Source organism: Neodiprion lecontei, chromosome 2, assembly GCF_021901455.1.
Source record: "Neodiprion lecontei isolate iyNeoLeco1 chromosome 2, iyNeoLeco1.1, whole genome shotgun sequence".
Classification (NCBI taxonomy): Eukaryota; Metazoa; Arthropoda; class Insecta; order Hymenoptera; family Diprionidae; genus Neodiprion; species Neodiprion lecontei.
Window position 1 is genome coordinate 26,801,523 of NC_060261.1, and position 27,721 is coordinate 26,829,243.

The 27,721-nt window shown below is 37.4% G+C and overlaps 1 protein-coding gene across 13 annotated transcripts in view; it reads right to left on the reverse strand.

Moving 5' to 3' along the window:
- The window catches only part of LOC107226430 (tyrosine-protein phosphatase Lar), a 472,005-nt gene that overhangs the window by 13,888 nt on the left and 430,396 nt on the right, over positions 1 to 27,721 (reverse strand). For 5 of the 13 annotated variants that reach the window (XM_046732656.1, XM_046732655.1, XM_046732661.1 and 2 more), the window contains 8 exons: positions 10,785 to 10,895; positions 10,406 to 10,681; positions 9,727 to 10,011; positions 8,102 to 8,125; positions 7,641 to 7,741; positions 6,719 to 7,048; positions 6,451 to 6,601; positions 4,499 to 4,795 (listed from right to left, as the gene is read on the reverse strand). In XM_046732656.1, coding sequence (XP_046588612.1) covers positions 4,499 to 4,795; positions 6,451 to 6,601; positions 6,719 to 7,048; positions 7,641 to 7,741; positions 8,102 to 8,125; positions 9,727 to 10,011; positions 10,406 to 10,681; positions 10,785 to 10,895 — 1,575 coding nt within the window. Of the gene's footprint in view, positions 1 to 4,498; positions 4,796 to 6,450; positions 6,602 to 6,718; positions 7,049 to 7,640; positions 7,742 to 8,101; positions 8,126 to 8,541; positions 9,697 to 9,726; positions 10,012 to 10,405; positions 10,682 to 10,784; positions 10,896 to 27,721 lie in introns of those variants that run through there. The other 8 variants (XM_046732665.1, XM_046732664.1, XM_046732662.1 and 5 more) reach the window with 5 other exon arrangements.

Below are 27,721 nucleotides of genomic sequence, written 5' to 3' on the forward strand. Positions count from 1 at the left end.
GATACATATTAATTATTATTATCGAGCCTGCAGCGTTCTACGTACGTTAATTTAGAAATTGGCGAATTAAAATTGAATCATGCTTCTTACACGGTTGCAAACTCTGACTCAATTTATCAGCGTTTGTATAGAACTTTACGAAAAGAAAATATTTCAATTTCTTCATTACGATGATAATAGTCATGGTATCAGCATTATGAAAATTATCTGCTGTTGGCATGCAAAATTCACAATTCATTGATACATTAACAATACGTATATAATATATAAAATGTGTAATGCATTCTAACGAGCCTAAAATATTATGGAATTTCTCATACCAAAATTCGGGTAAAATCAAGACCAAAAATGAATACTGCTTTGATTATTGGTGTTTGCAATAAACAATTTTCGAATTGTAGAACACATATAGTATATAAACAAAAAAGAGAATTCAAAACTGAAGCCGCAGGCGTTACAGTGGCTGTTTGCATACTGAGAACTAAAATCTTCGCGTGTATTTGTTGACAAAGCGCTGTTGCTATTCAGTTTTCGTGTAATATTAACATTTTTATTTTTATATCACTCAATAATTGGGCATCGAATTGTGCAGAACGGAAGAAAAATGATTATATTATATATTCACTTGGTCAGATACTGGAGTAAATGTATTGGTATTCAAATGTATAAAAGTACTTGCTTCGTTGTATCACCTGTCTAATGAGAATAAAATTTTTTTTTTTTCATTCTTCATCGAATAATTAGACTTTTTTGTTTTAAGAATCGTCGGTTCCTTTCTTTTTAATATCATTTTAACCACAATCGCTCATCCATTCACACATTTTGCCTTTCGCAACGTGGCAAGCCAGCAATATCTTTTCGTTTCACGTACAAATATGAACTATAGGCAACGAAGCTTATCTATGCAACGTTGCGAAAGGCCAAGTACATTTCGCATGACAGTTGAAAGTGGGGTGCGTAGTATTATATAGGTGCTTTTATAATATTATAGTACGGTGCTGGTGCTTAGCACGATATTGTGCGCTTATGCGTACGTTAGATTTTACATCAATTGTGATAGACGTGATTTGTGCTCTGCGTATAAAGTTAAATATGGTGCAATAAAAGTGCAACCCAGCTGCAAGTGTGCGATCAAGTACACAATCACGATGATTAAGTAGAGCCAATTATCTTTGTGAGTTTAAGAGGTGTATACAGGCTTTCCCAATAATAATATACAGGTGCTTTCAGCTGTGCTTATAGTTTTTAACCATTTTGCTGTTAAGCCGAGTCTGCAAATGTTTGAAATTCTGTTACTACAAAGATCAATAATAAGTGTGTTCGAATTGTTGTAAATTATAACAGGGTTGAAGGATTTACAGTTAATCAATGTTCATTCTGTATGTTAATATTACTCTACGTGTATTCGACTAGTTTGCGATTTGGAAAAAAAAACAAAAAAAACAAAACGAAACATGAGAAAACAATAACAAGGAAAAACTGGAACCTTTCCCACTTAAAACTTTTGGCACACCTAACAAAACTCGGAGCAAAAATATTTATCCTACATCTTCATGGAATATCTGGAGTCTCAGATTGAGGTGCATCAATTAACAACGGCTTTATCATTGCCGAAATTACTCACTATTTTCTGCAGCAAATTTTTCGAATAAGACATGGACTTTTTGAAATTCCGATAAGCGAAAGTAAACATCAATTCTTAGGCCTTTATTCAATTCTTAGGTAAACATTTAATTTGGCCAATGTAAATTTAGGTGACATTTGTTAATGACTGAGAAAAACTCTACGATTTCGGTTGCCGTGGCATGTCATGCGTTATAATTATTGCATAACTGTGAAAAATAATTGAAGAATTCTGGAAATGAAAACTTTTGTAAACAGATTCGACATTCCGATTTCTAGATCTTTCAATGATGCGTATAGCAGAAAGAACAATATTCTTCACATGATTTAGTATGTTGAAAGCTTGAAATAAGATATGAATATTGAAAATGTAGGTATTAATGGTGTAAAACGAATTATAAACTTGATTATGTATTGAAATAATGAATGGAGGTGAGAAGGTGCAGGTGGTTCATTCGATGTTTGAAAAAAAGTTCCCCATGCATCGGCGTGCCATTCATTGGAATATATTGAACGTATTAACATGTGATACGTGTGTATGAGAAAATTTGCAGACTCTGCTTTGTAAGTTTGTCGATGGGAGTTGAAAATTTTGTAGACGGATAAATTTGAGGTAAAAATTTTGGAAATTGCAGGATGAGGAGAGATATGTGATAAACAAATTAGTAAGGCATGCTCTAACATGTGCAAACAATAGAACTAAATTTAAACTAAAGAATATATCAGTCTTATATATTTGAGATAATATATATATATATCAGTAATATATATGTTATATCAGAAAAGAGTTATAAGTGCGTTATTTGTGTGTCTGTTTCACATTCGCGTGTCGTGTGCTAGATGTAAGCGTTTAGTAATATAAATTTGAAATTTATTCTCAGCACGCTGCCATTGAGTTGTACGCCACTCGTACTTTGAGTTCTCTGTACAAAGAAAACTAGATATTTCATATAACTCGAGACAGTTAGCTATTTCTATCGTCATTACATGTGGCAAGAGTGAGTTAACAGTTAATAAATAAATAATGTAAAGTAATCAATAGAGATAAGTGGAAATAAGATTGAAAAAGAATATAAATTAAGTTAAATCAGAGAATGAAAAAAAAAAAAAAACCATATCAATTAGTCACGTTAACCACCAGAAAAACATCGATTTACATATCATTATATGGATATAGAATCTTAAAAACTAGCTGTTCAAAACCTGCGTCATCCTCCTGCAAAAGCTTCAAGGAAAGACAAAAATTGATGAATTATTATTCGACAAAAGATGTTATTCATATTATACTACAAAAACATGTTAGGCCCTGTAAAAAAATTTTTTCATTGTTTTTCTTTGTTTTTTTTTTTTTTTTTTTTTTGTCAATGTACACATACATATGTGAGCCAAAAAAAAAATGTTATTTCGGCTGAATTCAAAAAATTGTTATCAGCATCCAAAAAATCCGTGGCTGCGTAATAAACCTGGAAAAAAATTCTAGTGCGGAAAACACCATCGGTGGAGAAAAATTATGATTCTTTTGGTGCAAAAATTTTTTCCAAAAATATAAAATTCCGCCAGCCAAAAAATACGGCCAGTTCTTTTTTTTTTTTTCACAATTATGAATATTGAGGCGCCAAATATGAAAAAATTGTAAAACGCCCACGATCGACAAAGTGTGGCGAAAAATATAATTTGCATCGTACGTGTACGTGCAAATATACTACGATATGGCCAAAATAAAACTGAAAATAAGAAAAATAAGAGAAAATCAAAAGAAAGTTGAAAACGAATAGTGTTTTGGAGAATTTGAACTTGTTAAAAATACTTTCTTAAAGAATAATAGTTATACGATGGAGGTGTACATGGAAAAATGAAACAGTGAAGAAAAAAAAAATTTTAGTGTATCAACGGATTAACTGACGTAAATAAACCAGGAGTGGTTGATCGATTGAGTAGGAAGAGGTTGAAGAGCGAGAGCGAAATCTGAAATTTAAAATATAATTAATTCGTATTTGGCATATCATTGTATCCCGTACATAAACGCGCAATTTGGAAAAATCGACATTTTTGGCGGGCTTTTATATTTTTGGGTGTTTTATACATATGATTGATGATTTCATGAGGTTATTATATTGATTTTGCAAGTTATGCCATCCGTAAAGTATGGTATTCAAAATATCAAACCGTAGGTTAGTATGCAACCAGTATAAAAAATGCGAACGTTAGAATTTCAATAATTTTGGTCAGCATAAAACGTTACATTCGTTATCTTCACGGGAATGTTTCAAATTTTTTCACTTCGTTTGAAAAGGAGGCAAAAATCGAAAAAACTATTAGTCAGTAATAAAGCTGCGTATTTTCGCATAAAGCATTTATTAATCTTCCAAAAGTCAACGATATGTCGATTCGTCAAACGAATACAACAAAAATTTAGAAAGCTTTATGCCATACCTAATTGATGTGATCACCCAACATTGATTCGAATCGATTGTCAGTCGATTGACCGGTTGTGAGTAAGTCATTCGATCGTTTCGAAACCTGACGAGGGAAAATCGTGGACACAATGAGAATTGTATAAGCTAGTGATAACGCAGTTAACGCACCAGATTTTGTGTATATTATTTTCCAAACTTCGTGGTAAATTTCCTTAACTTCATTCGAATCGATCGAATCGTTTCTGCGGAATGTTTTTCAACTAATCATTTTCACAATTACGTATTTAAATATAAGGCTGATTCAACTGTAAATCTGTCGGTACTTATTATCGTGATTATTATACCGAAAGAAACAAACGCAACGTTTTCAAAGTACGTTGAGTGAAGTACAGATATGTTGAACACCAATGTTTGCGGGTGTTTTTCATAGACAAAATCGTACGATTACAGTTACATACCATCTTCGTGAGTGCGGACAGTGGTAGGAAAACTAGGGGGTCCGTCACCAACACTGGTGCCAGCCAAAACCCAAATCCGATACTGAGTCCACTTTTTAAGTTCGTCCATAACGAAGCTAGTTGCGTTGAGTTTGATAACGGAGGCCTCAGAGTCGGATCTCCCGCTTTCCACCGCGAACAGTTTGTAGTAGGCTATTCTTCCGTTTGACCTGTCAGCTGGCGGGGGTTCCCAAGAGACCAAAATTGCTGTCGGGCTGACAGCTTGTCCGGTTACATTGCGGGGCGGAGCGCCAGGGACTGTACAACACTCATTTTTAAGGGAAAACAAAATCGGGATAACGGGGAGGCATGGTAGACACTGATCATTTTTGATTCCGAGTTAGTGGTACGTAATGTAGACCTCGTGAAACCGGCATGATAGTATTCTAGTTCAAAAGACGTCTAACCACAAGTTGGAAAGACTTGAGAAGACTCTGGGGGATGTTTTTTTACAGAGTCGATAGATAAAATCTTCCCTGACGGTGACTTTTTACCACCTGACAACAGACCTATGCAAGGTTTCGACTAATCTAGATTCCGATGTCACTTCTGATGGACTTACCCCAGAATGCTGCCAGGGCGGTTACGGTATATTTCAGATACAATCAAATTGTGATAAATCCATTCCCTGATTTCAAAAAGACGGTGCAGTTAAACAAGGGGATTTGACATTGAGTAGAAAAATCATTCTGAGGTATTTTTTTTTACGGATTTGCAACATGTTTAACATGAAGGTTTTTCTGGATGAAAAACCAGGTTACTTAAACCGTGTCAAAATTTGAAAAATTTGTCAAATATTTCGATATTGCATTTGACTGTGTACTTTAAGCATGAACAAATGAAGAGAGTACTTTGCGCTCAGATAAAGTTGTATGTACGACGTGTAGGACAGTACAATATACGAGATGTCACATTGTAAAGATAATATTGAAAATACTCAAAAGTTTCAGGATGAGGAAGTGTGCTTTTGACAAGAAGATATTTTGGAGAATTTAGAGTCTGTGATTGGAAATCAGATAGTTTAAAATTCTTTAATTCAAAATGACAAATCTATCGCAATATCCCCATATTGGAAGTATATTTTTCAGGACAAAAACCGATTTATTTCAATAGTTATTTCGTGAATAGGAGTCTTTTGAACCAGTAACTTGTGGTAGATTTGAAAATGCATGTATGTAAAGCAAGTGTTGCCCCATGCAGATGATTAATGACTATTATTGCGGTAAATACTGACTTGCCTTTCGAAAACCTGTGAAAATTACTCTTTATCCAAGAATCAACAGTGGCTACCAAAGGTTAATAAAATTTGAAAGTTAATACTAAGGAGAATGAATAAATGAAAATCCTTGAACACTTTGAAGAATATGTCGATTAGAAGTTGCCTAATGGTGAATAACGATTATTCAGTCATCATTTTTAAACGAAAAACCAAGGTAACGAACCTAAATTATAAATTTATTTATAATAAAAAGGTGCCCAAAATGCACACATATATCAATGCAGTGCATAAGTGCAATTTATATATATGTATATACGTATATATATATAAAATGGCATCCAAAAACGTTTTTGCAACACATGCAGTCATTCTCACTCTCCCACACTGATGTTTTTTTTTTTCTCATTTTTTTTTTCTCTTTTTTCCGTCTTTCTCCTTGTCCTCTTTAAGAAAACAATTCCTTTTTAACTCTCATATTTCAATTGGTAGCTATGACATAATTCGTAGCTTAAGCTACTTGCGGGAGCATCTAGCGGGTGCTAAGTACCTCCTACCTGTTGTGCCACTTACAATGCCCAGTTCCTCATCAAAATAAAACCTTGTCGTGGAATTTTCGTTATATTTTGACGAGTAACGGGGCCGGTAAGCTGATCCGGCATTCCTCGCAGCATGTTTCGTTGGTTTTAGGGCTTACCGTACTGTTTGGTGCGAACAGGATAAGGGCTAGTCGTGGCACCTTCACCTCTCTGGCTTCTAGCTGCCAGCCAAACGTAGTAGAGAGTATTCGGGTACAACCCGGTCAGTGTATAAGTTTCACCGATCGGTATTCTTCGATGGTGCTTCTCCTAGGCGCCGGGAAATCACCATGAATAAGTTGCAGTAATTGTAAGATACGGTAATTCGCAAGATTGGAGAAAATGAGAAATCTACCGAGCATCGCCAACTGCGACCCCTCAACATACCTTTGCGTAAGTATCGTTCCAGTAAAGCTCATAGCTAAGAATGTTTTCTCCGCTATGAGCCGGTTTACTCCATTGGAGCGTTACGCTGGTCTCCCCAATTTCAGTCGCTCGCAGCATGTTTGGCTGACTGGGCACGCCTTGTTGTGTTTTCACCTGAACCGGAGTGCTCAGAGGTCCTGGACCGACGCTAGTCAGTGCCTGAACCCTGATCGTATAGATGGTGTGCGGAGTGAGGTCAGAAATAGTAGTCAACTGGTTGTTGTCTACCATTTGGGAGAGCCAGGATGCCATTTGCTGGTTCGAATCCGTCGTGTAGTAGACTTTGTACCCCTGATCGGTATAAGGAAATCGCTCGGTTACTAGACACCGTGTTTGTCACATTGTTTTCCACGGATTTTACATCACTAATAGAAAATACTGTCTCGTTTGAATTGATGGATCGACAATAGCTTCCTATTACAACGAACTCTAGACAAAATGGAAGCTAACGGATGCAGGAAAAAGATAAATGAAGATAAACGGAGAGGGTAACCACTTCTGAAGTTGGGTGTACACTGATTTCGGACCTTCAGGATTCCGTGTCTTCAGCTGGCTTTACATGACTTTAGAAAATTTCACGTGACTTTACGTGACTCCAACCTACTCTAGGACTTTACGCAATTTCATGTGGTTTTAATTAACTTCACAAAAATTTTCTTTACAGTGTACAGATGACTTTGGGAATGGTAACCCTCTAGAGATAATCAAATTTTTCAAGCATTTTCAGGATAGCTTATCATGTATTAACTATGTTCACTTTGGTTGGGCTTGTGACATTGAAATTCAATATTTTTTTCTTTTTGTAGAGTGTAACGATTATTAAACTATTTGAGAGAGGTACTTGTGTGTGATTTGAAATGATTTTTTAATGAAAAAGACTAACCGTTACTTGACCGTTGGGTGTCTCTGGCTCATCCCATTGAATGACCATCGTGCTCGAGCTCAGCGGCCGAACCTGAACGTTGCGGGGTGCGGTTCCCGGTTCTGGAAACACCATGAATTTGACGTGTTATTTTACTCTAGATGATACAGTATGGTATGGTAATCATACGAATTAAAAAATATCAACGACTATGCTCCGGTTAGTAATTGCACAAAAGTGAGAAACAAAACACAAAATGGTAACGCGTGCTTTGTGATAGTTTGTATAATAGAGCCGAGATTTCTATAAAGGATTATAAAAAGTAAATAGACGTCGTATACATCATATTACAAACTGTTACTGTTAAAGATCACAAGAACAGTCCTAGGTGAAACATAAAAAAAAAAAACACACATTTCGAGCAATAAAACATGTTTTTTTTTACGTTTTTCTACTGACACACTTAGTACATAGTTACTTACTGGCACCTCCATATGTCGATTCCGCTACGGCAATGGCAAATGCAAAAATATTATCGATTACTACCAGTTCAATGATTTATTAATATTTTTTTTTTCAAGAATTATGAGGTGGTTTTTGGAAGTGTAGAGATTTTCAACGGGTTTGCTTACACACATAAACAGTGAACACACATACTTATTATCGGTAGATTGTGATTACAAAAACATCAAAGTGTTAAGAATTGAGAAAAGTCCAAAATATTGTACACGAACGTTGCTATGCAGCGTTCCTTTCTTTTTCCTTAAGTATTCTCATTCCGTTACTGACAGAAAAATGAAGAGATTGACGAGTTTTGTAATGGAAAAAAGCCAACTTCAAAAACAACTTTTTAAAAATACAGCAAAGTGCGACGAATAGGTGACCAGGAGATGAGGGATAGTGAAAATTCTTTCAGACTTACATGGATCAAAGTGTCCAAGGCCAAGCGAGCGGTTCGAGACCATGGACAGCATGAAAAAATGTCAAAGTACCCTCAAAAAATATTACAAAAACATTTCATCATGTTGGTGCAAAAATCTAGCTAGGTGCAAAAACTAAATTTCAAACAATTTACTTTAGAAAAATATTATTTCTCAAATTTCCGACCGTCCGCAATATTTTTTAACAATGACACAGAATCCGAGATGTGAAAATTGACGATGGACCGCGTTATGATACGATGATTATTATCGTTCAAGGCGAATATGCTTTGAGGCGCGATCGTGAATAATGCGCGTTAATCACATCTGCTACTGACGAAAGTAACAATAAAGTTATGTTATACGGTAATAAAGAGTGCAGCATTAAACAATTTTCCAACAAAAATATTACGCTAACGTGAAGTTTTTTAGTCACTTGAATAACTGACGGATGGATGCCAAGCAGGATATCGATTCGTTTCTTCGAATACACAGTCTTTATACACCCCGACGTTTCCTGGATGTATACACGTATATTGATAATTCATCGCATTCAGTGCGACATGACATAATTAAAGTTATTACTCATGCCAATTCCCTAATCGCTATACACATATGCAAACAGGTGTAAAATAAACATGACTCTCATCAAATTTTGTTTTGCGGCTGTGCTATCGCTGTAAATATAAACGTATAGGTCACGGATTATAGGCACTACAGCAGTGGTAGCTGCAGTTAGAGCCTTTGATCGTTGGTGTAGCTCCTTAAAAAACATTAACCGGTAAGACGGATCGATTTTTTCCATCTCAAGGTACACTTCAACCGTTTATAATCCCGTAAAGGTAACGGAGTACTCTCACGTTGAATGAAACAATAATCGAGGTCTCCGTGTGAAATTGCAAAAATACTTTCCTACGACGTGTCTGAGGTATTTCATTCGGTGAAAACGAAACTGACCGCGAAATTGCGAACCGGATACATCGAATTAAAAAAGTTAAAGCAAATTTCACGTGAAAATAGCTAAATTCAACATGAATGAAAAGTGATTTTCAAATACCGAATTTACTTTCGGTGAAAAAATCCACCCGCCTTCTTACCGTTTGTTCTCTTGTTAATTCTTACTGCTGAAACGAGCTTTGATCGAAGAATGGTGATTGGTTATAAGAGAGCATCGTGTTAATACTGACTTGTTTCACCCGTTGTAACAATCGCTGGCGCACTGGGGGGACCACGTCCGATGTTATTGACGGCAATGACGATGAGCTCGTACTCTGTGTAGGGGCTCAGACTTCGCACGTGATAGTACATGGTTGTGATTCCGGAAATCTCAGAATAAGCCTGGTTGGCATGCTTGGGTTTATGCTGGATTACGTAGTACTGTAACTCGTCGGGCCCCTTGTAGGACCAAGTCAGTTTAACAGACGTTGCCGTGATGTCAGATACTTGGATATTTTCCGGTGGCACTGGCAGAGCTACGCATAAGATGAGAAACATTCCACAGACGTTATTCGCAAAATTTATATTATACTCGAGAAATGAAAAATTCATCTCAAGTGTTGCGGATTGGTGTAACTGTTTCTTGCCAGCTTCTCACAAAGCAAAATCATGGCGGCCTGGTCGAATCATTCTTAGATTAGTCTAGTTATCGTTTAAAGTTAAAGACATGTCGGAAACATTCACAGTTGAAATATTAGGGTACCTACTTAGAATAACTGGTTATAAAAGCATGTTCCTGAAAGTGGGATCGGTTCTTGTTTAGACCCAGAAAAAGAAAACTAGTTGCCATTCCAAGTAGTTGAAATGAATTTGCTTCGTTGAAGCATTAGTTCGTCTTATTCCAAAAGCTCAGCAGTTCTGTTAACTCACATTGCACTTTGACCATAGTTCCAGCTTCAATGATTCCCAGATCGCTGGCAGCAATGCAAGTGTAGTTCGAGCTCTCTTGAATATCGGTTAAGTAGAGTACGTTCTTCCCGATAGGCAGGTTGTCCTCGGGGGTCAAATCGGTGGCTGGATCTTTACGCCATTTGACGTATGGCATTGGGGCGCCAAAAGCCACACACGTGATGTTCAAAGACGCGCCGAGAACAACGTCGTTCACCGCGGGCGGAGGTATGGAGAATTGGGGAGATACACGACGAACTGGATAATTGATAAATGTACGGTGTGAATTAATCAAGCACGAATATCGGTATAAGCATGAAGTACACCCTGCAGCCCTGGGTCAGTCGTTCTTCTAACTTACTTTTGACGTAGAGCAGAGTAGACTTGGAGTATTCCGTACCCACAGAATTGTTTGCGACGCATTCGTACTTCCCCTGATCCTCAACTTGGGATCCAGTGATCTGAAGAGCTCCTGAAATCAAGTCACAATATTTAGGTGGCAGCTATTCGTGACAAGACTTTGCTATAGCTGGTACATATTTTTTTCAGGATTCTCCGGTAAAGTAGTAATAGTTTTGCCTATTTTCTTCTTTAACGTTCTCGCAATTTTATCATTACACCAATCGGTACATCTTCGGTACAAATTTTGTGTACTGTAATTGCAACTTAATTCACATTATTATACGATAAATGGTAATTCTATGAGTGAAAAAGAAACCGTGACAATCGGAAGAGATAAATTTTTCGTAATATACTTGCAAGACGGATGTAATATTTATGGTTTGCGCTACAGTTATTGTTGCATTGATTGGTACTAGGGTATGGAAATAACGAAGCGTGTAAGAACTTGTCAGGGGTTTTACCGAGCTCGTGAAGATTCGGTATTAATCTTTTGAAGAATTGATCTACTCCTGTGGAGATCGAAAAGTGACTACGTTTTTCAAATAAATAAAGGAAAACCTGACTGAATTTGAGTAGGGATTTCATCAGACAGTAATGGGTCAGCCTGTACCGGCAGTATTAAAAAGCAAACGACACCGAAAACTTGGGGTTGATGGGTTAGAAGGGATAAAGAAAAAAAAAAAAATTGTCGAATGGCGTGGTAAGGCGCTTAAACAGATTACCGCGTTTCAGAAAATGAGGGTGAGTCTTCTTCTCTTTATACTTTTTTTTTTTTTTTTTTCTCTCTTGTCAAATACTTCATAGCGTTCTCCGCCAAGCGTTCATCGAAATAACTGTCAAGATAAAGAGAGCGGAGGAAAAGAATAAAGAAAAAAGCAGGAGGGGGGGGGGGGGGGGGAAATACATAGTAAGAGCTAATGATGGGATTAGGTTGAAATGTCGAGTTATTAACGCTCTTCGAAATTTCGTGTTTTATCGCAGCGACCAAGGGACCAAGCGTTCGAGGGGATACCGAGGATGGAGTTGATTAAATTACTTTGGCTCGTCTCCGCGACGTGGAAAAGTGAAACATAAATTAAAAAATAAGAATCGCGCAAGGTTTCATATCGATCCCCGGGGGGACGAAGCAGCAAAAAATATCCTCTTTTCGGCTCGATGCCTGCGTTCATACGCTGTATACATAGATATTGTTATCTCGCAATATTTTCCTATCTGTCAACGGTGGGGGTATATAATTATAATCTTGGTTAAACCAGCACCGTTACCAGCCTCCCCCGGCCGCTCACCCCCTGGGCGACCCTTCGCGTGTTTCGTCATTAATTATTTATGACGTACAACGGCAGCTTACTAATTGCGACTTAATTATTTCTCTAATTAGAATATAATGGTTGTGTTTCGCGAAGAAAAGAGTCATTACATTAGTACCAAGTCACGGCAAATTATACCGGTCGTCTACCATAACGTATTCCGATCCGCAATGATAGTGACTTTGTTCGCCCAGTGATGGAGTGTTTGGCTGGTACCGCCCTGCGATACCGGCACTGTGTCGTATCATTTGTAATGGTCTTCGTTGTCAAGGGGCTTGCATATCGCACCTTCGAGTAGGCAACGGTCAACGTCAAGGAGCAGCTATCCGTTTTACAAAAAGAAATTCTATCTATGCATACGTATATGAGGATTTTTTCGTACCATTGGAACAACCTTGCGATGTCTTTACTTCGACGTTGACGTGTATATCTCGAAATATCGAAGTCCACGTATCTGAAACGCGAAAAAGGGCTTAACGGCCCCATTCTATACGCAATTCTGAACAAAAACACTCGAATGCATTTTCGATTGAGGAAGAAATAAGGAAATGGCATGAATTCTACGAATTTACTATTGCGATTTCGTAGAATCCATGCCATTTCTTTATTTCTTCCTCAAATGAGAATGCATTCGAATGTTTTTGTTTAGAATTGCGTATAGAATGCGGCTATTGAGGATTTTTTTACATTTAAAATTTGTGGACTCCAATCCTTGGAGATATATACGACAACGTTGAAATCGACTAGGGTACCTCCTCAACGGTCTTTGCAGACTGAATTATTATAAACAAAGTTCGGTGTTCTGTGGAGGATGAAAAATCGTTTCGGACCAACTGCATTATTAAACTATAACCCAATATCGGAGCTGTGAAGATATTTTCAAAGATTGCGGAAATGTTTTTATATTCAACTAACCAAGTTCAACATGGCGGCCGAGATAGGAATCATTGTACGTACCAAGGTGACAACAACAACTGAAAAGCAGAAAAAAAGGTAAAACTGATAGTTGAGTTATATTCCTGCCCGTGGATGCTACAGCAGCCGTTCTTGCAAACTTCTGAACGAATATTGAAATGTCTGCCTTGGAAGATTTAATATTACGTAGGCGAACGCAGGGCGCGAGCAGGATGCACGTTCGAGGCACCCTCTTCGTTTTTCCTGTTTCTCTCGTAAGTAAAACACAAATATTCCAATGGAAAATATGTTTACGAATCCGAAAGACGGATGCGGAGGAGGCGGCTCTGTTCGTCTTGTGGATATGGCCAAGAGACAACTGCGGAGAGCGCGGAAAATGGGAGCCATGATCGGAAATACTCTTCGCGAAAGCCTTTGCCGAACCCTTTTCAATGAGCATTCACCATGCAAACGTTCACTACGATACACCGAAGGGTCTCCTCTTAGCGATTAGGTCGAAATCAAAGAAGTCACCAATCGACGTTTCGGCCGACCTTTCTGAACCCTCGTTACAATTTATTTCATGCTCTATAAAGCCAAGCCACTTCACAGGAAAAAGGTAAGATTAGCTCGGGATGACAATTTTTTAGAGACTTTGAAGAAATTCGTAAACGGGGACGATTTTTTTTCACTCGTTGAGAATCGAATGCATTGTCCATTCCGTTCATTTTATAACTTCTTTCGTATAATTCATCTTCTCGTTGCAACGTTTCTGTTTTTAGAAAATGTATTCCGAAGAAGGAATTTATTGTATTTTCCAAACGGATTTTAAAGTTATAACCTCTTACCATACATGTTTCACCTTATGGGAAGAGAGCATAACGCTAGTAAAACGCTAAACAGTAAAATTCAAGTATTAGGTACATGGATAAGCGATAAGTTTTAAGAAATGAGTTTTTTTAACTTTACGTTGGAATTTTCAGGGTTGCCATTAGATGTTAGAAATTTGAATCCGTAAAAACACTGTCAAATTAATATACATTGTAAAAAACTTGAATCATTTTCAAACCAAATATGTACTTGAGTATCATTGGATATGCTCACGAACTTCACGACATTTGACGTTTTAGACGCGATGTGGCGTTGTCGGAAGCTCGGAGTTTTTTTTAGAAATGTCCCTCGGTTTTTGTAATAAATCAATTTACGGAAGCTGTTTGCGAGATATACCGTTTTGCACGTTGGTCTTATTATTATTACTTATTACTTTACTATAACTTGTTCGTTTGTCGACGCATAAAACATCGGATCGAAAAAAAAACCTACAATTATCTAGGAAGCAAGTTTTAGCACTCAAGAAAAAGTTTGCTAAGCATTTTCAGAAGTGAATGTATGTGAGCACGGATTTCTCGTGAGTTGATTCCAGTCGAACCGCTGAAATGATTCGGCTGTAATTTGGATGGGCCACTGTTCTTATCCCGAAAATGTGCCAATAAGATTGTCGACTCAATCGCAAGCTTGGTAATGAGAATAAAACATAATACAGCGTGTTTCCAAGTAAACGTCGGAGTATGTGGGGTTGCCCAGACCTAAGGGGAATAAAAATCGGTAAAACAGACCTACCGAGTCATCATCACTTTAGTCAAGTCGAGTCATATAATCGCGATTCCGGAACGCGATCACTGATCACTTAAGCGTACGTTATAAACGGCGAAACAACAACTTGGCCAAATCAGCACAAAGCGAGCAGTTCCAGCTCATTCGCAAGGACTTTAATCGCGCTACCTACCCATACCGATATTTATTCCCCTAAGTGGTAGGCAGCTCAACATACTGCGGCGTTTACTTGAAAACCTCCCGTTTATGGCAGTCCTCTTCTATGATCATATTGCGATCATGTGAGAATTTATCATCGAGGATTACTGATTGCCGCCCTGACCATGATCTAGTGAAATTGAAAAAATATGAATTTTAATCTGGAGAGTTGAGAAAAGCAGTATTAAAAGCTCGTGGACCCCTTAAGTGTTCTACGAATCGATCTGCAACGGGTTGGTATGTAAATGAGGGAGACTTCAATGGAAGGGCGTCGCCAGACGTCCGTCAAAGAGTTAATCGTTCACCCGCCATCAACTTTGTTCCAACGAGCTTTCCCTTTGTCCTTTGCGAAATGAAACTCAAAGGTATTACAGGACGCGCGATCGGTAGGGTCGACTGCCAGCGTTACTCCGCCTTCGTGCGCCTGCAGATATAGTTGTTCGGTATCTCGTCGAACAGGTTTGAAGACAGGGTAGCTGATAAGTGCACCGACATTTTTCTCCCTCTCCAAGAGGCCGAGGTGCGGGTAGGTTGCGCCCCCCAAGATAAGACGGGAAGCATCGTCGGGGAGGTTCCACGTCGGGGTGTTGCCGAGTTTGGGTTGGTATACGAAGACGGGATCTAGCCTCGGCAACCACCCCAGGTAACCTATACCGCCCCCGTAGATTACCATCGACGGGGTAACTCACTCGAGCCTCTGCGGCACCGTCATAAGTCAGTCCCTGAGGTACGAGGGGGGGATGCAGGGGCTAATGGCTCGAAGGGAGGGTGGTGGGCCGGCGCCTTGGCGTGCTTGAGCACAGGTGTTAAGCGGCCTTCATCTCTAGGCAGTAGGTACCCTTATAAGGGGGGGGGGGGGATTGTATGCGTGTACCAGAGGCATGAACGAAGGGGTAAGTTGTATCTGGCGCTGTGTTGGCTCTGGGCGTAAGCTTAATGGGTGAAATTTCATGAGCTTTCAGTTTCAGCCCAGTGCCAAATATACGACGTCTTACAACGCGGGCGCGACAAAAATATGATTCGGTGTCGACATCTACTGGTTAACAGCGTTTGCGTCATTGTTGTACATTTTTTTGGATATCAAGTGTGCGCGATTTCAATTGATGTTAATTGATTTCTGTCTCATCGTGTTATTTCTGTTAATGTTCAATAATTTTCTTATATTCTATAGGTAATTTACAGTTATAAGTGGGTTTTAAATTAGATCGTCACATCATATGACGAATAAATAAGCCGTAAGGATAGTATTTTATGTGGTACTTTTCATCACCACACTAAGCAATCCAATTAGTGTAATTACCGTCAAGTATGGTCCAAATCTTATGGCGTTTAAATTTTTATTTCTTCATAACGTGTTTCTTTTATTTCTTATGAAACTCTTCCTTATTGCAGTATTTTATTTGCATCATAGTGATTTTTATAAAATTTTCTATCAATTTTAGACCAAAGCCAATACGTCTTACTTTTCACCAAACGCAATGAAAAGAAAGAATCACAAGAAATAACTAGCAGTCTTTACAAAACATTGAATATCAATCAGAACGCTGATGGAAAATCGTTGAAAATCGGGAGTAACATTGAAAATCGGGAGTGAAATTGAAAATCACTTCATACACTGGAAATCAACGAAAATTGCACGATACCATTATCGTTCTATTATTATTTTCGAACAATTTCAAAAATTCAACTTTGTCATTTCACGCAAAATAACATGCACCAATTAATTCACAAGTGTAGTTTGTGTGATGCGAGACTTACAACTTCACCAGACTTGAATAAAAAACGTTGCCGTGTTCGCAATTGAAAAAAATTTTTCAGAGGCTCTCGGATAGCCCCTCGGTTCCATTTTCATGAAGTAGAAAAAAGTTGTTGGATATGAAAAGGACAGTTCGTCCAGGAAAGCTTCCAGTACTACAAAGATTTCGAATACCGAGAGACGTTTATTAACTCGATGATGACCATTTGGTGACATAACTGATTCTTCGTTTCTTTGCTAATATACCTTCGACACTCGGCATATTCATCTATTTCCACAAAGGAACTTCGACAACGACAGCAGAGGAAGTTAGACTTTCGATTTCACCTAGATTAGCAAATCCGCAAGTACAGCTGATAATTTTTATCGATCTTTCCGGTACGAGAGGCGCTAACTTCTAACGAAACATGCCAAAAGTTATATCGAATCATTCCTATGTCACTGTGAAATATCGTGCAGATAAAATAAAACGCATGCCAGCCCTCGTAATAGAAAGAAAATAAAACAGGAAAATTAAATAATATACACATGTAGTTTTATAAATTGACAGCAGTGAATACACGTATGAAGAAACAAAGTTGAATTTGCCAAATCTGGTGATTAAGCATAGCAAAAAGAACGATATGTTAGTTTAAAAAATTCTGGTTTCACTTGATAAAACACATTGTATGTATATATGAATGAAGAAAAAAAAAGAATAAATACACCACGCGGCGAACATTTGACGTATAGTTAATGCGAGTTCGGGTAGAACACTGTGCGTGTTATCCTGCATGACAATTATTCCTGGCGTTAATATCGGAGCGATCAGCCAGCGGAACTCGAAACGTATAACGTATCTGCGTACATATACGTGGGTTCGTTTACAGGCCTAAGTCGTATACGTATAATTTTATCCAAGGGCGTAGGTCCTTTCATCAGATTAGATTGGTAGATACATAGATAGATATAAATTTATTGTACAATAGGACTGTATTCGTTGTACCGGTATTAGATCGCAGGTTCACACACAGGATAATGAATTATAGACAAATACTTACGACATATATAATTCCAAGTTCTTTGCCTAAACTAATTATAATTACAACTCGAGTTGTACCGCAAAGATAACGTTTTCATAATGATTTTATCATATGCTTGTTACTCTACTGAGGGCTTGTTAACAAGCCTTTAGAGATTACACTGAAAGGATTTTTTAGTTCCGGTTGCCGCTCAGTCTTTGACTATTTTCATTTTTTATCAGAATCGAAAGATATAGTTCGAGGTAGAAAATGAAAATTAGTTTTCTAGCTGTTACCGGAAAGTCTTGTATCGTTGCGAAAATTTAATGCTTGTGTAACAATAAATTGACGTTAAAGCCCTATTTAACTGAAAAAGTAGAGTAAACCTCACAAACTGATTTTGCGTTGAAATTACCAAAAATGGATCGAAAATAGCGCAAAATAGTTACGCGTACCTCGTTTTACGTAATTCCAACAATATTCGAAGAGTTTTTTTCAACGATACCTGTTTTACTGAATTTTTCTAGTTACTATAACAAATGAAATTTTTCTCAGTGTAACGAGTCACTGGTGATCTACGAACTCAAAACGCTATTCAGAAATTCTTAGATAGTAAAAGTTAAGTTCCGTCAGTGTAGCTACTTGTACCGTCAGTATTCTAATTTCGCGCCTAGGAACGCCTTGAAAATGAACGTGAAACCAACTTCGAAATATTATTTTCGTACGAGATCTTGTAGTCCGGTCTTTAAAGGGTTGAATGATGGTTGAATTTTGATTAAAAGCAATACAGGAATTCAAGAGGCAGAGCTTTCCATATTATTGCCGATGTTACAGCGGAAGATTTTCTCAAAAAATTTTTCTTCTGCATTTGCGTCACATTTGACTGATCCATAGCTGCGGTAGAAATGAAGTGAACCAAAATCCATTTGAAAGCTGCGGATTTTCGTTGTAAAATACAAAAAAAAGTTTTTCAAGTCATCTCAAAAATCGACTCCTGTATGTCTGTTTAACCGGAGCTTTGCGGCAACCGATCGGTAAAACGGTAACCACGTTTGTAGGTGAACGGAATATCAAAAATACAAAAACCAAGACTTTAGAATCGTCAATATATCTTCTAAGCTTCTATCGAACGGATCTTTGATAAATTGAAATTTGGCTTTTTGCTGTGACTTTTTCTTTTGGTCTCAAAGCAGAAACTTTGGCTCTCGAATACATTCTGTTTTATTCCATTCCAAAAATGATAATTTTTTACTGTTCTGGGAAACCCCCATAAAGACTGGATCGATTTAATAGTAGGGCAAATTAATATACTTTTTTTTTCATTCAAATTTGTTCGTCTACCCTCTTTCAACTAGATGAGGATAAATCTCGAACGCTATGCACCTCGTTTGATTAAAATAGCACATAGTTAAATGAATTCAGGTCACATGAAACACGTGAATTTTTTACCACTTTTTGTAGGCACGATGATATGAAATAAAATAAGAGGGCAAGTATCGTGCATATTATATAACTCGCAATGCAATTACTCGTTGATTAAAATTCTTTCCGTTCGTGTACCGATGCGGGATGCTTCATGGCTTACAATATCATCGTAGGATTGATGCCAGTGAGGCCGTGCGATTATGTAATATTTTTGTTTACAACTCATGAATAATGAATTCCCATGTACAATATGGTGGTCCTTCAAAAGTTCATTTTTTTATTTCGACTTTAATCACCCCCCAAATCGGCTCGAAATAATTAAAAAATAATGTCCTAATTTTTTCAATTTTTCATCTCAACTCTAACCCGTGCCGCCAGAGGGTTGACTTTGCCATTTAACCCTTTCTAAAAGATCAGTAAATCTACCTAACGGATTTAGAAGAAATTTGATAGGTTTCCGAGATGGCTGATTACGAATCCGGCCTCGAAATATCGTAATTCAAAATAGCGGATCCAATGTAGCAATACCAAGTGACTTTTGGGATGTTTGACGGTCACATTGGAACGACCATTTTGAATTTCCAAATTTCAAAACTAGATTCGTAATCAGCGATCGAAGAAGCCCGCCTCTATTAAATCTCATCAAAATCTGTTTCGGAGATTTACTGTTTCCTTGAAAAAGGTTAAACGGGGAAATAAATCCTCTGGCGGCACGGGTTAGAGTCAAGATAAAAAACAAATTTTAAATTAGGGAATTAGTTTTGAATTATTTGGAGGCAATTCGGTGGGGAAACAGTCAAAATTCAAAAATTAGCTTTTTAAGAACCACCCGAATATACAGTTGGTACTTTTAGACGAATACTAGCGAAATATTGACTAGGGGGGATTAAATTAGATTATAACGGTATTTCTTGTTTCAGTTTAAATAAACATTTGTGCAAGCGAGAGAGAGAGAAAAAGAGAGGCAAGGAGGTAGGGAGTGAAAGTCAGTGTCACACAGCCCTCGTATCTCTCACGCACGCGGTGACGCGGCTACATAACCATTCGCATTGACCTAAGTTTATATTCGCGTGTATTCTCCCTTGCCGACGCAATATAACCGAGGTTTTCATATAGATATTATACTTCTCGGTAAAAGAAATGTGGATGTGTTGGTATCCCCGTATTTTGTATACGGGGACAAGTGCGCGATGGTGGTTGTGAACACATTACGTTTATCTATGTAAGGGATGCTTTATAGCTCGAACTTTTCTTCGAAAGCTATTCCGCTAAAACGAAAGTTTTTTTTTTTTTTTGGTTTCGTTTCTTCTTACTATGGATCTAATTCGTCGGTAGAACGGACTATTACCCCGTATTATCATATCTTGGTATAATTATTATTTCATGCTAAACGTGCATGAATTTTTCAACCATTGAATTCGACGTGCTTCGCGTGGCAGTGGTATTATAAGCGAAAAAGACGGAAGTTTGACAAGTTTCGGGGAACAATGGGTAATATATGATTCGAGATTTATCATGATCGATTTACTTATTGTGTGTAGATACGGGGTTCGTTTTATAGGGAATAGTTAGACCGTCTGAATTGAGGGAACTTGGATTTCTTTCTTCATTTGTCGATGATATAATTTGTAACTCGTGCCTGAGATAGTATCTTATTTCGGCATTCGGAATGAGGAGACAAGCGACTGGCACGCGCATAGCGAAATCTTCGGATTTCCAAGGCAGGTTGGCATTTCTTCACCCGACCCTCTGCGGGGTGCAAAAAGAAAGGCGAGAACGTGAGGAGAAAATAAGAAAGAATTGTGGAAATATGTGGATTTGTTGCGTAGCTCGACCTTCATGCTCGACGCGGAATAATCCAATAATATGTAAATGTAAGGGGAGCGGGTATTACGTTAAATTTACTATAATAATAACCAGGAATTGCGGAAAGGAAGGAGAAGTATGAAAAACCAGTGAAAACTGGAATACGAATAAAGGATTCATTTCGTTTGGAAGTAAGTCGAATCTCAAATGAAAATCAGTAATTTCGAACGAACCCGGACGCCAGTCAGTTGTTTCCGTAATTTTTGAAGAATAAACCAGCACCCAAAATTTTAATGTTATGAAATCATCGAGTAAAACTCGACGAATCGCTGGGAGCGATTTTTTTTTTTTTGTAGAGACCGACAAGAGTTAAAAATTGTAGGCATTCGTCATATGCGGCATTGAAAATGAACATTTTGTTTTGTTTTGGTATCGAAGATTGTGAAATTTTTTTGCATTTGAACTTTGAAAAATATTTTAGGGTGAAAGCCGTTACCAAATAGCGCGAGTACCTTGTTCTAACTTTTACCACATAGCAGAATTTCTAGCGGAATAACAAACAGCAGCTCTGTTTTCCGAACGCTCAACTGCCTTTTACACGAGAAACGGAAAGAATTTCGTATCGACTAATATCAGCTGTGCGGAAACTACAGTAATATTATCCAACTATAAATAAATACTCTCTCGTGTGTAATTTATTAAACAGAAATAACAAGAGTTACCGGCTTGTGGTTATTGCAGGTAAACGAAAACTGGCGAACAAATACCGTGGATTCGAAAGGAATCAGTTACTCCGAAGATTTCAGCTTCTATGACAAAGTACAAAGTTTTTTAACGCCAAGTTTACATTGTTTCAACATTTTTTATTTCAAGGATACCGACTATGATGAGAATCGATTGCCGAAAAGTCTATGTAAGTATTCAAAAGACACTAAACTCTGAAATTGAAACGTTATCACTAAAATACCTAATGATAAGGGGTTAAATATCTATGAAAATGTTCTGAAACCAACATTTTTGGAAGAGGTTGATTCGAGAAGAAAAACGGGATTTTAAAGTTCAAATATGCAGAACTCCACGTTGCTTATATGTATCGTCAAGCTGAGCCCTAATAGCATTCGACTTTGAACATAAACGAAACTTTTTAACCCGAACTTTTAAAGTGGATTTGGATTTCGACCTTGGAAAATTTATATTTATGACCGAAAGAGGAAATTTCGTTGCAAAAGTTATTTTCGGTTATTCTGACTTATGGCAGCGAAGACATGATTTAGTTGTTAAAAGTTTCGACCTTCAAACCATTCAAAGCTGTTATCGACACCGGAACTTCATTTTAACCCTCGATTTTTGCAGAGTAGAAAATCGCATATTTCTTCATATTCAACCTTCATCATGTATGGAAAATTGAAGCGGTTCTTTTTTTACGCATTTTGCGTTGATCCTCGGAAATATCGCGAACCGATCAAAGGGCGCATTAATTGGCTCGTGAACTTCGTCGTACCAAAACCCGTATGGTTAGGATTACGCACGCGGTTATTTGAGCCGTTAAATCTCGTGAGATCAATAACTTTAAACAAAGGGGATTATATATACCTATTGCCAGTATTAATGCACCGGCTGAAAGTTTGCCTCAGCGGAGAAGGAATGGGTGAAGTTTTGTCGCAGATGACAAGAGTAGCTCTGTACACGTGAGACGAGCATGGGGAACGTTTGGCCAGTTTTTTTAGAGTAGAAATTTCAATCTGGCTTCAGCTTGGATACGCTAAGAAAAATTTCATTTGTTATAGTAACTAGAAAAATTCAGTAAAACAGGTATCGTTAAAAAATCTTTTTGAATTTCGTTGGGATTACGAAAAACGAGGTATGCGTAACTATACAAAATCAGTTTGTGAGGTTTACTCTACTTTTTTGGTTAAATAAGGCTTTAACGTCAATTTATTGTTGCACAAGCATTAAATTTTCGCAACAGTTACAAGAAAATATAGCAACAGTGATCGTAATGAGAAAGAATAGTAACGGATACTAGACTTTCCTGTAACAGCTGGAAAACTAATTTTCATTTTGTACCTAAAAATATATTTTTCGATTGTGGTAAAAACTGAAAATAGTCAAGGATTGAGCGGTAACCGGAATTAAAAATTTCTCTCAGTGTACGACGAAGCGTACGCACTAAAATATTGAAATCTTATAATCTTTAAGCTTTCAAATGAGAGACACGTTAATCAGTTTTAACCCATTTTTCAATCGAACCTCATCTCTTATATTTTTAGCACTTCTTGTCGTTGGAAAATAAATATAAATTGACGTGATTTTTTGTTTTTTTTTTCCAAAAAGTGTCTAATATTTCCACATACGAAATATATTTATCGTAGAAACTCCGCAAGATCAGCTGCTAAGAAATACGCATTTTCGGCATTTTTAGTCCTGTACATGGGAAGGACCAGAAAATTAGTTCGTTTTATTTATAGTCTGAAAAAGTAGGTGTTTTGGAATATATTGTAAAATTTTTAGAGAGCGATGAAGATGGAACTATAATCAAATCAATATTTATAAATATTATAGTGAAAAGTAATATATTCAGAAAATTTGAGGTCCCTGGAATATCTACACCGATTTAATTATGATTCACTTTCCGTCTAAGTCTAAAAAAGTATTCAGTTCAAATCATAAGAATTAATATTTTGGTTAGTCTTCGCATATAAGTGACTATAAATGTCGGAAAATATATTTTTTGTTAGTTCTTGTGGAATTTTTACCATAGAATGAATTTCATATTTGAAAAGGTCAGTTTCTCCATGCAAAAAACACACCAGATCATAAAAAAAATTTGTATTACAAAAAGTGCAAAAAATTTGAAGTCACAGGTTTAGTTGATTAATGGGATAAAATTGATAAACATATTTCTCGTAAATGATAAAGCTTGAATGTCTGAAAACTGGTCCGTTTCGTGATCTAAGTGTACACTACGACACATCGAAATTGCAGTCAGATAGAAATTCCCACCCCAAAAAGCTGACAAAAACTTGGTGGATCGGCCCAAGGACACGTATGGGTATAAAAACGTGTGGGGAAAACTTGTGGTACGGATATATCGTTCTTGGGACGAATTTGGCAGAATGAAAGTACGGATGGCAAACCTTCGCACGGGAACTCTGGAGAGTAGGCGCACGTAGAGGAAGGCACGCGTTATATATCCGAACGCAACTAGACACCTAGCCGCGCTAAAGTGGATCCTGAGACGTACTTCCTGAACCACGACGTGTTCGACACCCTCTCCTACCCTCTTCTCTCCGAGTCTCGCAAAGGCATCTTTGAAACTTGATATCACCTTCGAGCGGAGCTACGGCGCAGAGGTGCAAGAAGGGTTTTGTACCTCGCGATATTTTGTAGATACGTATCACGGGACGCGTCCTGTCGGAACGAATTTTGAAAAATACTTTTTGCAACACCTGCATGGAAAGTCCATTTTTATGCACCATTTACAAGCACCGAAATTAGTCTTTTATACACATGTGCGGGAAAAACTTTCCCGCATTGCTAGCGGTGTGAGAAAAAAACCTTCGCACATTGCTAGCGGTGTGCGAAAAAGACGGTCGCGCTTTTATCCACAGTTGCGCATTTCGCAAACAGCTGCACTAGCACCACCGACGGAATAGTTTGTCACTCTTTGCCGTGCTCGACATCGTCACTGAACAGACATCGTGCCGTGGTTTCGTGTAAAAATAATCGCGTATGTCGGACTTTCCGTTACAGGTGTAGCAAGAAATAGAGTTCGATACACGCGCGAAAGTTGGCAATGCCTGTCTCGCGTGAATGCGCCACACTCGCCCTTCAACTCGTCTACGGGCTCGTGCTGCGCCTTCACGCTTGTGCGGGCATTGCCACCTTCGCGCACTAGTATCGAAAAACACTATTCCATGCTGGTGACTCCCGACACCTCGAACTCGAGGAAAGTTGGAGGTTTTACTCTCTAGGCTCTACTCCTCTTTCTACAATCAACACCGTGCGAATGTTTCTAGGAAAAGAAATATCACACGTAGGGGGAAAGGATTGTTTGAGTCAAGTGATATTCGTTTGATCCAACTAAATGCTTTAGCCAATACTTCCTTAATTTAACAAAACACTTTTGTCGGACGAAAATACTTTTGACAATTTAATACAGAATTGAATCAAGCCTTCGAATCAGACCATGCTGACTATCAATTTATTCAAGATAAGACGAGTTCTTCCTAGCAATAATGCGAATTTTGTATCAAGAAAATGTGGTGATTGAAATTACCAAAAATTTGCTTGAACGCACCTCAATCGTGTTGTTTTAAAAATATGACATTCTTGTATTAAAATAAATTGATCTTGTTTTAATTCACGTTCTGTTGAGTCAAGAGTTCAATGGTTGAATTGGGTAATAAAGTTTGTTGTTACAAAAATCCTTTGCATTGACTGAACATGAGAGTTCATTTATAGATATCATTTATATAATTCTGTTGACTCAACATTTTGTGGGATTTACCCGATGTTTAACGAGTAAGACCCGAAAACTTATTGTCGTATACGTACAAGTATAAATTGAACATGTTTCAATAATTTTTGTCTGTTTGTAGTCAATATCAAATTCGATGACTCGAAACTCGGTGTGATACTTTCCTCGCTTTCAGTGGGTCTGACTATAAATTCATCTTACGTTACCCGTATCTGATTTCCTAGCCAACTACCCCGCTTTATAACTATCTCTGAAGCTACTTCCGTAGCGAGAAAGTTCACCGCCTAGCAGCCGTTTATAGTACTGATATACCGAAGTTGACGATCAACATATTCTCTACTTGCTCCAAAGCATGTCATGTTACTTTTACCTCGTGAGCAAATTAGTGCAACTGATTCAACCAATTACGACTAACAGGCTCCGGTTGGATCAACTAAGAATGGCATTAGTTAGTTGCAAATTTTTTGTCGGCTGGCTCATGTACTTATTTTATTTGAAGTATCTAATTATTTCTGTCAACGAACACCCGAATTGGAGGAAAAATACATAAATTTCAAATGAAATGATATTTAGTCGAATGAATTTCGGAAACACATCGAAAGGTTCGCTCGAATCAATACTTGACTCGATCGCGACAAGAAATGATGTTGTTGAATTAAGAAATTCGCTTGACTAACTCATTTTGACAAACAAACTAGATCGAAATTGTCGCATTGACGTTATCGTATTTGGAACAAATAAGGCATAAATAAGGGATACATTGAAGTGAATGGACTCCAAGAAAATCTATTTTGTCGGTTCAAGAATTCCTTTCCCTCTGTGTGCAGGGTTTTCCGGTTCGTTAGTTTGCAAGGAAATGGTAAAAATTATTTTACCACTGGAACAAGGTCAAAACTATAGTTTTTGTCGAAATAATTTATTTAAAAATTAATTTTCACAAATTATAGAATTCTCGGCTCAGATCCACGAGGTTTCTTATTTCACGCGCTCTTTCCCATTTAAATGACGTGTAACGAAGTACACTCATTCCAGTTTGTTCGTCAAATCTTCCATAATCACTTTGTAGTACGGTTTCATAACCAGACTGGCTTCGTTGAAATATAAATAGTAACATATTTTTTGTCGTAAATCTTAGAAGATCGGTTTTAGTCCATCATTTTTAATAAAGTTGAAAAAAGTTTTGGTTCTGATAAGATCTGGTTTTTATTGATCCAACGTAGTCAAAGCTAGTAGAAAATTTTGAAAATAATTTAATGATCCATCATTATTATATTCATATAAGACGGTACTCGTGATTATTTTGGAAAATTCCGAAAAGATACTAGACTAAGTACGTTTTTTCGCACGTTGTGAGAATGGGAGAAAGTCACGTGCTGTTAGGAACCTTTTATACTTGAGCTAAAAACCTTAAACTTTGAGGGAAATTTTCTCACGGTAAAAGTTAATGTTCCAGCAAGAAAAAAAAACCTTTACTACTTCAAAACACTGTATAATATATACGTTGCTCTGTGCTCTGTGACTTCGGAAGGTCTTGCGTGATTTCACATTTGTCTTTTTCTATTCCACATTGATGACCAATGTACGGAGTGTCCAATACGAGATTGCAAAATTGTGATAAATGAGTTGACAAAGTAAGTAACGCGAAAGGTTTTACTAAGATATCAACGTAATCTGAGAATCCGTCTTGAAAAAAATACACTCTGGGGCTCAATAAAAATTGTCGATTGAGTGATTTCCGATGACTTTGAGTTTATTACTAATTTCAGATAATTAGTAGTGTGATTCGAAATTTTGTCATTGGTTTCAAGTAATTTGAGATAATTCCGAATGCAATTTACGTTTATTGGATGCACCAGAAATTTCAGAGACAGATAGCATCTCTGTGACAAATTCTCTCAATTTCGGGTCACATTGTTCGAAAGTGGAATGACAATTTTTAAAATTTTGCAGAACAGCGTCGATTATCGTTTTGATATTATTCAAACTCTGTACATCAATCGATACAAGATCTATAGTAATCCGAGTGCTCAAGCGTGATATTTTAATATAATTGCATAAAATGCAAGTTGACCGATGTGTTTTTCTCAGTACAGTTTTATTTGGTTCATTTTCGCGTTTATGAAGAAAAAACAGATTCAAATCAAAAGCAACGTCGTGTATTATAACCTGTAAATCAAAAACACTCGATCACAATTAAGTGAAGTTCGTTGAACGATTTGAAGGGTGTAGCTTAACTACATACAGCGTTAATGGTTTATCGAGCGTTTATATTTGCATTGATAATGTAAATATGTGCGAATGTAATAGCGCTAACGACGATGCAAATCAATTTATCGACGACTCGAAGCGAGTAGGGCGATATTGGCACTGCAGCAGAACTTGGCCGCATACGCGCGTTGTAATAACGAGGTTAAA